The sequence below is a fragment of the Alosa sapidissima genome, chromosome 5, assembly GCF_018492685.1.
Source record: "Alosa sapidissima isolate fAloSap1 chromosome 5, fAloSap1.pri, whole genome shotgun sequence".
In the NCBI taxonomy this organism is placed as follows: domain Eukaryota; kingdom Metazoa; phylum Chordata; class Actinopteri; order Clupeiformes; family Clupeidae; genus Alosa; species Alosa sapidissima.
This window is the reverse complement of record NC_055961.1, coordinates 18,712,494-18,724,993: the sequence shown is the minus strand read 5'-3', so window position 1 is coordinate 18,724,993 and position 12,500 is coordinate 18,712,494. Positions and strand designations below refer to the sequence as shown.

At 46.5% G+C, this 12,500-nt stretch overlaps 1 protein-coding gene across 1 annotated transcript in view; it reads left to right on the top strand.

Annotated features, from left to right (window-relative positions):
* Positions 1–12,500, top strand: part of LOC121709208 (RNA-binding protein Musashi homolog 2-like) — a 258,569-nt gene that overhangs the window by 4,520 nt on the left and 241,549 nt on the right. The window contains 1 exon segment of the mRNA XM_042092415.1: positions 4,858–4,899. Within this exon segment, the coding sequence (XP_041948349.1) occupies positions 4,858–4,899 (42 nt within the window).

Sequence of the window (12,500 nt, the reverse complement as noted above, 5' to 3'; positions counted from 1 at the left end):
GGGAGAGAGAGAGAGAGAGCGAGGGAGTTTACCGCAAGGCACCAATAATGTATGAAATCTGGCTGCCGGATCTGAACTAAGAATGTAAGCAATTGCCTCCTGGCCTGCACTCCCTCAAGCCCCTTACAGTGACAGGGCCCACGGAGAGGCTGTTGCAAGAGGCTAAAACAAGATGAAAGGAGAGAGAAAAACTAGACTGATTTCTTTTTCCCTCTCACTCCCCTTCCTCCTTTCATGTCATAACTGTTTGACCTGCTGGGTTTGGAGGCTGGACAGCGGGGTGGGTGGGCACACGCGTGGAGTCGATTACCTGCAGTTCAGCCAGAGCAGAGCAGCATTTGATAAATACCGACCTGATAAACGACAGGATGTGTGTGTGAACGCAGAAAACGTTTTCACACCCTGCTTAGCAGTGAGACTGTGCTGTGCTGTGCTGTGCTGTGCTGTGCTGTGCTGTGCTGTGCATGCATGCCGCCGCTCAGCAGTGTCTGTCGTTTCCCCATGCCATGCTTTTTTAAGTGGTAAGAGAGGAGCCTCTGTTCTAGAAAACGCGTCCAAATATTTTCAAGAAAAAAAGTTTAAGCACTTTTTTCAGCCTCTCATTTTGTGTTCAAACCCGTATTTAGATAGATTTAGATAGCCTAGAGATTCCAGACCCAAATCCGAAAGATTAAGGTTCTGGCCATGAATAATGTAATGGCCCAACTCGAGGGGCGGCACCAAGCATGCATTTGAAAATCTCACTGCACGCAATTAGATAATATACAACCAATACGACCAATGTTTACTGACTGATTCCGGACTTTGACGCAATTGGATAACACTATGACTGTCATTTGTTTAGCTTGTTTAGCTCGCCTATATCAGATACACCGATGTGATTGGTGTCCAACAATACAAGGGACATAAGTAATGAGCATCATTGCTCATTGCCAGAATGACTCGCTAAGCAAATTCAAATAGTGCTCCCGCGAGAACTCTGGATTTCCAGGGTAGTATTTAGACATCTTGAGAGAGGGCTTAATGCACACTAGTCAGTTGAAATGACACAAGATGCCGATGCGGAATATGCACCTTGGATAATTATGCTCCACAGCATTTGGACTCATATGAAAGTGAAAGGAGCCCTGACTCGCTCAGGTTTTCCTGCAACAGTCAGACACGACTGCAGGAAATCATTTACAGTCGCAAATCATTTACAGGCCCACATATATTATTTGCAGGTTCCTTTAGATGCGTGACATCTGTGTTAAAGTTTGTAATGATGCTACAGGTTTGTTTTGTCTGTCTAGATCTCCCCTGGTGGGGACTCTTGAATGTTGGCTACTGTGGGGTCAGATTCGTTAAATCGTCTTCCTGTTCTTTGGCATGCACACTTCCTGTCCTTTAGGGCTTGAAATTCCTATCACACTTGTCTTTTCTGAAGCATATTGAAAGCTTGTCAGAGTCATAAATCTTGTTTTGTTGTAGTTTTAGTCTCTGACAGCCATGATTATACAGTCAATGAATCTGAGTTGTCAGTTTGGCTTCATTTATAGTATAGTAGAGTACAGAGTCAGGGGGGGCGGAGTGGTTCTTAGGGACCACAATGTCCACCAGGGCTGTCTCATTGGCCAGCAGGGTCCCTTTTACATAGAGCAAGTACAAAAGTTTGTGAAAGGATTGTTCTCAATGTCAAGTGTATGAAACATAGAAAGAGTTTACATATTAGTGTTAAATAATGGTGTGAGTACACTTAACTCTGTAAGAAAAGTGGTTCACATTCGGAGGCATAATGAAAAAATAGTTAATGTGAGCTGACAGAATTTGATTCTTAGTTCATTAATTGGTAACTACCAATTAATGCAGATTCCAGTTTAAGTCAAGTGGTTTCAGACTGTGAATCGATTGACTTACGGCCAGTGGTTCACTACACTATAGATGACAGTGTAACAATGATCTCTATTCTATTGTTTTACACTGCTCTTCATAATGCTGAAGAATGTTCCATTCACTTGAATGGGCCTTCCCAACGTTCGGTGGTCTGCTATTTCTCGATAACAGACCATTGCTAAGTATAACAGACCACTGTCAAGGAAAATGGGTTTTGTGCTTCTCAGTCACTTCTTTCATATCACTCATGTGTTTTTGCGAACTATTTGTTTCTCAGCAAAAGCCACGATGAAATGGTAACGAATAGGCCCCAGCTGTGGCGCAACTGGCTGGGGTACCTGCCCCGTACGCCGGCGACCCGGGTTCGATTCCCGCCCCGTGGTCCTTTCCGGATCCCACCCCGACTCTCTCTCCCACTCACTTCCTGCCATTCTCCACTGTCCTATCAAATTAAAGGCATAAAAAGCCCACAAAAATATATACTTTAAAGAAACTGTAACAAATAGGCTATAACCTAGCCTATGTAGGCTAAAGAGTCATATCGTCAATGGCAACGGAGTCTGTGCTTCTAATTCAGGTCTTTCATATCACTCCGCAACTACTGGAACTTCATTCAAAAGTGAAAAGCAGACGGTTGATCAGCTGTGTTCTAAAGAATGTTTGATTCAAGTTCAGCGTGTGTTGTTGCGAACTATTTGTTTCTCAGCAAAAGTCATGATGAACTGTTACAAATAGACTATAGCCTAGGCCAGTGGTTTTCAAAGTGGGGACCGGGGGCCGCGAGGGGATGCCCAGGGGGCCTCAGCAAGTTGGAAGGAAAAATAAAAGCAAAAAATAAATACATTTGAAAAATGTAAAATATACCTACTATGAGGGTTGTTATACAATGCCATTATAATAATGTGAGGCATATCTGAACATTATATTTCCCATGATAATGACTGGGAATAATAGTAGAGTGATAGCTCTCATATAGCAGAAAGCCCCAAATACAATTTTTACACACTGTATGCTCCATCGCGAAGTGCTTGTGGCTAAAATAATTATTAGGATTAGCTTAATGTATTTTTACATTTGCCGTAGTATTGTCGATGGGTTTAATAACACATCACGGGGGTCCTTGGCCAGAACCTAGTGGTATTTGGGGGGCCTTGTCGTGGAAAAGTTTGGGAACCCCTGGCCTAGGCTACTGTATGTAGGCTAAATAGTCATATTGTGGGGAGTTTATTGTTTCGTTTTGGCAAGTAGCCATGTAATAAGCGGGATAATGTATAGAAAGTCAGTCATTATCGGGAAATAGGTCCCGACAGGGCGACCCAGACCCCGACGCGCAGTGGAGGGACCTATTTCCCGATAATGACCGGCGTTCTATACATTATCCCTTACCTATTCTATTCTATTTATTCTATTCTACTCTATTCTATTCTGTTCTATTACTGTGCATACCTCAACATGGGAATTAATGGAGTCTTGCAAACACAATTCTAATTCTGAGAGTGAAAGTATGTGCACGTTAATATTTGAAGCATGAGAAGTATTTCTGCACCAATATGCCGAGTTTTCACAGAGTAATTGAGGTTAAAATTGGTGTAGCCTGAGGCTAATTGCTAAAGCAAATCATTACATGCAATTCATTATGAACTGGGTGAACATTCCAAGGTGTTACTGAACTCATTCTTTTTGAGCAACATTACAAAACAACGCAGGCACTTAACACACATCATCCATGGGTATTAGGATGGATGGCATGCGTTAGGTATCTGTGTTTCCATGGACGGTGAGTCAAATTTGCAAATCAAATTTACCTATGGGTGCAAAATCCAGTCACCTGAACCTGAACCAATAGAATGCCAGTCATGGTTTTATCAGACTGAAGGAAAAGAGAGGAAAAGTGTTGCTGCTCTCTAGCACATTCTCCTCAGCAAGATGGAACCCCTCTCCTCCTCTCAGACTAACCTTTCCTGTGATGTTCGGGTGTTTCACCTTCTCAAATGTGCGCAAGTCTCCGATGTGTCAGAATGACCTAAACTTCCCTCCGTCCGGCCTGGCAGCCCACCTTGGCTGTGGCCTCCTCACTCATCTCACACATGCCATTTCAGCTCGCCGTAGGGGAGCAGCTGAGACTATTATCATTTTCCAAAGTAGAGCGAATTCATCCTTGTATTATCGTCCTGTATGTAGCGGCAGTAACCGCCCAGACTTGAATTGCTCCCCAATCTCACGGTGGTCCATTTCACTTCCTCGCAGTCCTGACTTCTTTTTTATCATCCTTTTTTTTCTCTTGTCTCTTTCTCTCTCTTTCTCTCTCTCTCTTTTGTGCTTCTTTAGAAGGCATTGCAGTCATGCAGGTTGAACGTGAAGAGTGTTTGAATCTATAATGGCACCATGCTGATCATAATTCTGGCCCTGCAGGCAAACTTTCAAATCCATACAAAGAAATATGCATCAATGTAAAGCTTTTCGCCTCGCTCAATGCGAGAAAGTCATTTTCTGCAAGAGAACAATTTCGATCTGTTTACAGTGCTCTCCTTGACTGTGCAGGGCTTGGATGAGATTGTTCGAAGCTTCTTTTTAGGAGCCTTGTATTAAACTTAGTGGAAGGCTGCAGGACCGTGGTGCATGAAATAGTTTCTCTTCGTTCCGAATGCAAGATTGATAAGGTTCTTACAGCACGCCTCAACAACAGTTAAACAAAAGACGACAACAACAAAAAACAACAACAACAACAACAACAACAACAACAACAACAAAACACATTTGGAAACTGATTGATCGATGCAAATGTCTATTCCTTTTTCCAGTGTTTGGATATATCAACTCTAAAGCCATTGTGTTCTTGTATATTTTGATTGGATTGCCTCTGAAATCTATGAAATACGTCTCGTATGAAATATTCTGCATTTGGCAGTGTAGCAAAATGTTTGGATGAACGGATGTGCCGAGCATCAGCTGAGTCATGTCTCTCTTTTTTCTTTTCTCTCACAGATTGACCCTAAAGTTGCCTTTCCTCGACGCACTCAACCTAAGGTAAGAAACCCAGAGCTTCTACCCCTCCTGCTGGTTCACCTCTCCACAAGGTTGTTTAGGGACCTGTTCGCTGCAGTTAGTAGTTCATTGGCCAGCGGCACACTTTGCTTCAGTATTAGCTTGTGTAACAGGTGGTGTCATAACTGGTTCTGAAATGTGGGCTTTTTTAATGCAATGTGATTCCACTTGAAAAAGAAAAACATATTCTCCTGACTCCTGTGAAAATCAATGGCTGCTGCCTTTTGTGTGCTTTGTGAGCTTGTATTAAAAATCCGTTTTCTTTGGCATTGCATTGTAAGTCGGACTCGTTGGGAGAGTGTTCCTCTCAGTGGCATCAGTTGCCATTGAGGCCCGTTTGATACCCGAACCATGCTCGGGTCCATAATGGATTTCTCCATGGGCATGCGAGGTTCAATGGTGCTGTGAATGAATACTAAAGCTTTCAAGTGGGAAACTCATAGTGAAAGCTTTTCAAAGCTGGAGCACATTGTGCCTTCAGGCTATCAACATATGGTTGAGAAACTGTTTTTTTTTTTAAATGCCTCACTTGCCTGTTCATCACGTTAACCTTTTCTTGTCCAAGGAAGTGGAAGATAAACGTTAGGAAGCAGTTCAAACCTAAAGCACCCTGTATACTGCTGTGTAATATATAGAGAGAAATTGTTTTTTTCTGGAGTAGTTTGTCATGCCTCAGCTGTTTTATTTATGAATATGTTATGCTTATGTTTGTTTGTCTGTCGTCAGAAGACAGTGACACACGCGAATGTGGTGTTGGGGGAACAGCGCACTCCTCAGACTTGAAATGGCAGGCTGAAGGGCAAGCTCATTAGGGAGGAAAAGAAGGTTTATTTGTTTCAGAATTAAGCAGAGAATGTGGATTTCAAAGGATCTCCGAGCAACAGGATTAAGGCAGATAGATTAGCATTACACAGCTCCTTCCCTTCATGTAAAATTGATTCGGGGGGTGGAAGTGGGAGGGTCTTCCGTAAGCAGTCGGAGGCACTCCGAGGCTGCCGTCGGGAAGCGCGGGGTATCGTTTCTCTCTCTGTCTTTCTCTCTCACTCCCTTCCTTTCTGCCTCTCTCGCTCTTTCTCCCCCTCTCTCTGTCTCTTTCTCTCTCCTCTCTCTCTCTCTCTCTCTCTCCCGCTACCCCTCTCACTCTCTCTCTCTCTCTCTCTCTCTCCCGCTACCCCTCTCACTCTCACTCTCTCTATCTCTTTCTCTCCGTCTGTTTCTCTCTCTCTCCGTCTCTCAGCCCCCCCCCCCCCGGCTCCTCTCGTCTTTGTCATTCTGAGAGTTTCCTCCCTGTCTGTGCCCTCCATGGCTTCCTGCCTGTGCCGGAGCTGATAAGGTGCAGAGGGTACTGGGGTGGCTGGCTGGGAGGGTGGGTAGGTGACGGGGTGACGGAGTGGGTGGTTGGCTGGGTGACGGGGTGGGTGGCAGGTGGCAGTTACTCGGTGGCTTGCAGGTGTTTTTTGCCACTGTCTTCAGGTGCGGTTTTTGTAGGGGGGCGTTTGAAGTGTGTGTGTGTGTGTTTGTGTGTGCGTGTGTGCGTGTGTGTGTGTGTGTGTGTGTGTGTGTGTGTGTGTGCGTGTGTGTAAGGTTGTGTGTGTGTGTGTGTAAGGTTGTGTGTGTGTGTGTGTGTGTGTGTGTGTGTGTGTGTGTGCAAGGTTGTGTGTGTGTGTGTGTGTGTGTGTGTGTGTGTGTGTGTGTGTGTGTGTGTGTGTGTGTGTAAGGTTGTGTGTGTGTGTGTGTGTGTGTGTGTGTGTAAGGTTGTGTGTGTGTGTGTGTTTGTGTGTAAGGTTGTGTGTGTGTGTGTGTGTGTGTGTGTGTGTGTGTGTGTGTGTGTGTGTGTGTGTGTGTGTGTAAGGTTGTGTGTGTGTGTGTGTTTGTGTGTAAGGTTGTGTGTGTGTGTGTGTGTGTGTGTGTGTGTGTGTGTGTGTGTTTGTGTGAGTAAGGTTGTTAATGGAGAAGGAATAGACTGTAGTTCCCACGAGACTAATGCCAAATTCACCTCCTCATCAGGCAGAGTCTGTGAGTCTTCTGGACTGGTGGAAACCGCCCCTGTTGTTTTTGTGTAGCTTTGTTCTCGTGCCATCTCCTTGCTGTGATGTGTGGATCAGTGGTTGTGATTGTCTTAGCTCACACCCTTCTCTGCTAGCCGGTCAGGCTATGGCTCAGGGAGACTAATGACCTTGTGGGACGTGGCCTACGGAGAGAGAAACAGACACAGAGCCAGAGCCAGAGCCAGAGCGTGAGCGTGAGCGAGAGCCAGGGGCTTTATCGCAAACGAGATGGCAGCAGAGTTCTGCTCTCTCTCCTCCTGCTGATGACTCCCTGGGTAGGCCAGTGATGACCACGGCTCCTTCGCGACGAGCGCGCATTGCCTCTCTGCTGATGCTGTTGTTGCCCTCATGGTCTCCAACGCTACGGGTTCGCGCTCCGCTATCACAACACATCCCGTGCGTGTCCCGACATGATTTGAATTGCCACTGGGATTGCGGTCACTTCAATGGGGAGAAGGCGATTGCGGGCGAGTGAGCGAGCGAGCGAGCGAGTAAATGACTTGTTGTTGAAATGAAAGGCGAGAGAGAGAGAGAGAGAGAGAGAGAGAGAGAGTCGCTAGCGAGTGAGCGTTTTTGCTTTCATGCGGGATTTACCGGCCCTGTTAACCCCTTCATCTATCTCCATGGGCAGCTATCGTCCCGGGCTCGCCTCGTTAAGTTTTACGGGCCGAGAGCGGCCTCCATGGCATGCAACACCACGCTGTGCCGGCCAGTCTAGCGCAACGCAGTGCCCTGGTGCGGACATAAAAGAAGCCTAAATGGGCAGACAAGATGGAGCTAGCTGCTTGAAAGAGATGAATGTCCATTTAATCGAATTAGAGGCATGTGGTCATTTTATGGTCAAAGTGAAAGTGCCCGTGGGAGCTGTTTTCCAGGGCCAAGGTCGTCGGGGCTGTGGGTCAGTAGTATCGTCACACCAGGGGTGTGTACGAGGGAGAGGCCGAAGTTATATCATAATATTTCACTGTATTTGTTGTGGTAATATTGTGATATATAGGGGGATATGAAAATAGTTACCATTCAGCGCTTACCTGAACTGATCAGAATCTGTTTCCTGTTGTGCTGTTGTGTTGCATCAGCTTGAGTATCAGATACTCAAGTTTGAACTAGCCAACTAGCTCCGCTGGAGGGAAAATGCATGGGACTCATGAGTTGTAACGCTATCCTGTTGCGTGCAGAGGGAATTTGAAAGACAACCCCTCGGACTGAGCACTGCGAACGGTGAGTCCCCAGACCCTACATTTTAATGTGGGTCTGGTATGGCTCGTCAGGCTATTATTTTTGCTCTTTTTTTAAAATATTTACTAAAACAGCATTGACAGCCCACCCTGGTACCCTCTGCTGGGGTACTCTCAGTGTGCAGATTTTGCCTACAGATGGGGGGCGCCACTGAGTCAGACCATTGTGACGTGTCTCTACACTGGAGACTGTGGGGAGGTGTGGAGTTTTAGGGGGAAAAGAGTGGGTTTTCCCCAGTGGAACTTGGTTCTCTCAGTCATTTTCTCTCCTTGTCGCTTGTGTGTGTGTGTGCATGTGTGTGTGTGTGTGTGTGTGTGTGTGTGTGTGTGTGTGTGTGTGTGTGTGTGTGTGTGTGTGTGTGAGTCATGCTTCCACTTGGGGACCCGTTGTGCTCTAAATGTTCTTAGCTGGAGAGCAAACAGTCCTGGTTGTCCCATGGTGCCGAAACTGTGTGTGAGTGTGGAGTACTGTATATGTGTGTGTGTGTGTGGTGTGTTTAAGTGTTTGAAAGTTTTTAATGAAGTCCAAGGGTGCTGGTCTTAGGGGAATAGACCCCTTGCCTCTTGTCCCTCTTGTACCACACACACACACACACACACACACACACACACACACACACTCACACACACACACACCCACACACACACACACACACACACACACACACACAGTGATGTCTTTGCACAGCCTATCTAGGGAGCAACTCTAGGGGACACCAGCATCAGTCTGTCCCAGAACTCCACTGCCCAATCAGATGTCAGCATTAGGTTGTACCACAACTCCACTGGCCAATCAGATGTCAGCATTAGGTTGTACCACTACTCCACTGTCCAATGAGACATCAGCATCAGGCTGTGTCACTCCTCTTGCTCTCCTCTTCACATCGTGTCTACTTCCTGCTATGACAGATCAGGAGGATCAAACATGACTCTGCACTCTGTGATGTAACAAGACTCTGCACTCTGGCCTTTGGAGCCAGTTTGTTTAGTGGGACATCCCCTTCTCACACTCTCTCTATCCACTTCACTCTATCCCCATCTCTCCCTCTTCTCTCTCTGTCTCTATCCCTCTCTCTCTCTCTCTTTCATTTCTCTTTCTCAGTCTGTTTCTCACTCTCTCAATCTTCGCTCTGCTTCACTCTGTCCCCGAATCCAACACGACTCTTCACTCTTTCATTGGGAGCCTTCTGGTTTCTTTAGCGGAGCCATCTCAGCATGTGGTACAGTCACTTTCATTTTCATCAGAACAGCCCGAGACAGACATGCCTGCCGTCTCCTTCTTGCCAAAAAAGCTGAGATGTTCATATTCATTTACTCTCAGTGTCGCCCTATCCTGATTTCTTTCCTGGTTGAAAAGCACTTCCACAGGCCGTATGATTGCCAAGTGCAAGTGCCAAGCGAAACTTTTGGAAAAGTCCCATAATATAACGAGATAATTGAAAAAATAGGCCACAAAGTCAATCCACCTAAATAACTTTGATTGCTTTTTTTGTGTGTATGTCTTGTTTGCCGTGTGACATGTTTCTAAAAGAAATGCACTTTTGTGAGTGAGTGAAGTTTAAACTGCAGACTGGAAGCGTATCGACTTCTCACTAAAAACAAGAAACAATCCGATAGCTGGCAAGGCTAACTTGGATCATTGGGGGGGGGGAGGTTGGAGTGGGGAGCAGAAAGGCGATCAATCAGCGCTGAGTTGATGGGATTACTTTATCGTCACCTCGCTCTCACCCCAGGGTGGGGAACGCTCGTGTGGGAGGTGAACAAACCCTGGGGGGGGGGGGGGGGGAGAGAGGAGAGAGAGAGAGAGAGAGAGAGAGAGAGAGAGAGAGAAAGAGAGAGAGAGAGAGAGAGAGATAGAGAACCAGCTTGGGGAGTAAGAGTCGGATCAAAGGCTCTGGGACAGAATAACCCCATTCCCTGTTATTTCTCACTCTAAAGGGCTCGGACAAAACCCGGCTCTGAAAGAGAGTGAAAGGAAAACGAAGCAGAAGAAAAAGAGAGAAATAAAATGTGTGAATGAGCAGTAGCACAGCTCTTACAGTGATAAAGTGAGCGGCTTTATTTTTATACTCTGTATTACTGTATAGTCTACTCTTCATGGCGAATATAGGATACAGTATATTTTAGTTATAGAGCTCATGTAAAGGATACACTATATTTTAGTTATAGAGCTCTAAATATATACACTATATAGTTATAGTTATATAGTGTGTTATTGAGCAAAATGAAGCTGAAAGTAGATGAAGGGTCATTGTTTGCAAACGAAGCATGGTTATTGGATGTAGAAATAAATGCCTCATGCATGACTTACATTTCATTTCCTGCTTGAGCCATATACTATATACTGCACCTTTCCTGTGTGTGCGTGTGTGTATGTGTGTGCGTACACACACACATGGCCATCGGGTCACACAGTCTGTAGGTCTGGGTCCAGTCCTTAGGTAAAGACACACACACACACACACACACACACACACACACACACACACACACACACACACACACACACACACACACACACACACAGGCACAGACATGGCCATCGGCTCACAACGTAGACTATATAGTTCTATACAGTCTATTGCTTACACAGTCTGTAGGTCTGGGTACAGTCCTTGGGTAAAGACACACAACACACACACACACACACACACACACACACACACAGACACACACACACACACACACACACACACACACACACACACACACACACACACACACACACACACACACACACACACAGAGGCACAGACATGGCCATCGGCTCACACAGTCTGTAACGTTAGGTCTGGGTCCAGTCCTTGACTGATGCTGAGTGGCAGTAATGAGAAGAGGCAGAGCCAGTGGCTTTAGGAGAGAGAGGGAGAGAGAGGGAGAGAGAGAGCAGAGAGAGAGGGAGAGAGAGGGAGAGAGAGGGAGAGAGAGAGCAGAGAGAGGGAGAGAGAGCAGAGAGAGAGAGGGAGAGAGAGAGCAGAGAAAGAGGAGAGAGAGGGAGAGAGAGGGAGAGAGAGAGCAGAGAGAGGGAGAGAGAGAGCAGAGAGAGGAGAGAGAGGGAGAGAGAGAGCAGAGAGAGGGAGAGAGAGGGAGAGAGAGGGCAGCAGCAGCAGATGCCCATGTAGGCACCACCCTGTTAGAGCTGTCTTTTGGGCACTTGTCCCTTTTGCCCCAGCCCACCCTGTACTTGGCACTTCAGGGCAGTGGGGGGCCCTTCAGAAACTCAGTGCCCTCGCCGACCCAGAATCCTCTTCTTCTTACTCACCGACCCGACTGCCGCTGCAGCACTTCTCCTCTTTCTTTTTCATTCTTCTCTTTCTTCTCCTCCTTCTTTTCTGTCTCTTTTCATCCCCCCCTCCTTCCGCTCTGATCATGTTTTTGAGCTGGGTGTTGCTTTTTCATACCTGATGACTGAGCCCAGCTGTGTGCGGAGTAATTATCAATTTTCTGCTACACTTGTTCTGCCGAGTGATTTAAGTCCTCAGGAACAGCGAGCACGCCGCCGCCGCCGCCAATCTCCCAGCACCGCACATCCTGTCCCCCCCCCCCCCCCCCACCCCCCTCTCCCTGCCGCTCTTCTGTGTGTTGACGGCACGGTGCGGAGCGCCGCGCTCCCCATTTGCATGTCTCAGAGCTGTATTGGCGCCGAATAAATAAGCGGCTGCAGTGACTGTCGCTGAGATGTCTGAAAATGTTCCAGATGGTTCCGTGTGTCTCTCTCATGCCCCCCCCCCCCCCCCTCCCACCCCCCCCAACACTCTCAGCCACTTTCTCTCACCGCTTGTTTGACAGAGCCCTCCTCAGCTCTGACCTTGAACTGTGACCTTAACTGCTGTCCGTCAAGCTGCTAGAAGAAGAAGAGAAACTTAACTTGTCAGACCCACTAATCTGCGTATTGGTTGATTGATTAGTCATTTGACTGACTTGATCGATTGATTAATTGAAATTAAAGGAAGACCTGATTATGCATGTCTCGAAAAAAATTATATGTTGTATAATGTATAATGTATATGTATAATGTTTATTATGATATTGTCATAGTCATTTATTTATTTATGTTTTTATTTATTTGTTTATTTCAATACACTACAACAATGAATCTATTATAGCTTTGGCCCAGATAGCCTGCCAATGTGCCTGCCTGGCTGCTAGCTGAATCAGGCCCTTCAGAAGAGGGGAGTGTTATCTCAATCTGTTCGTGCTCCCCTTGATAGTGCTTCTGCTGCTGCCGCTGCTGTTGCCTGGTGGTAGCGGACAGAATTAGCGTCACGGTCTGTTTCTTAAAGAGCATGCCGGCCCC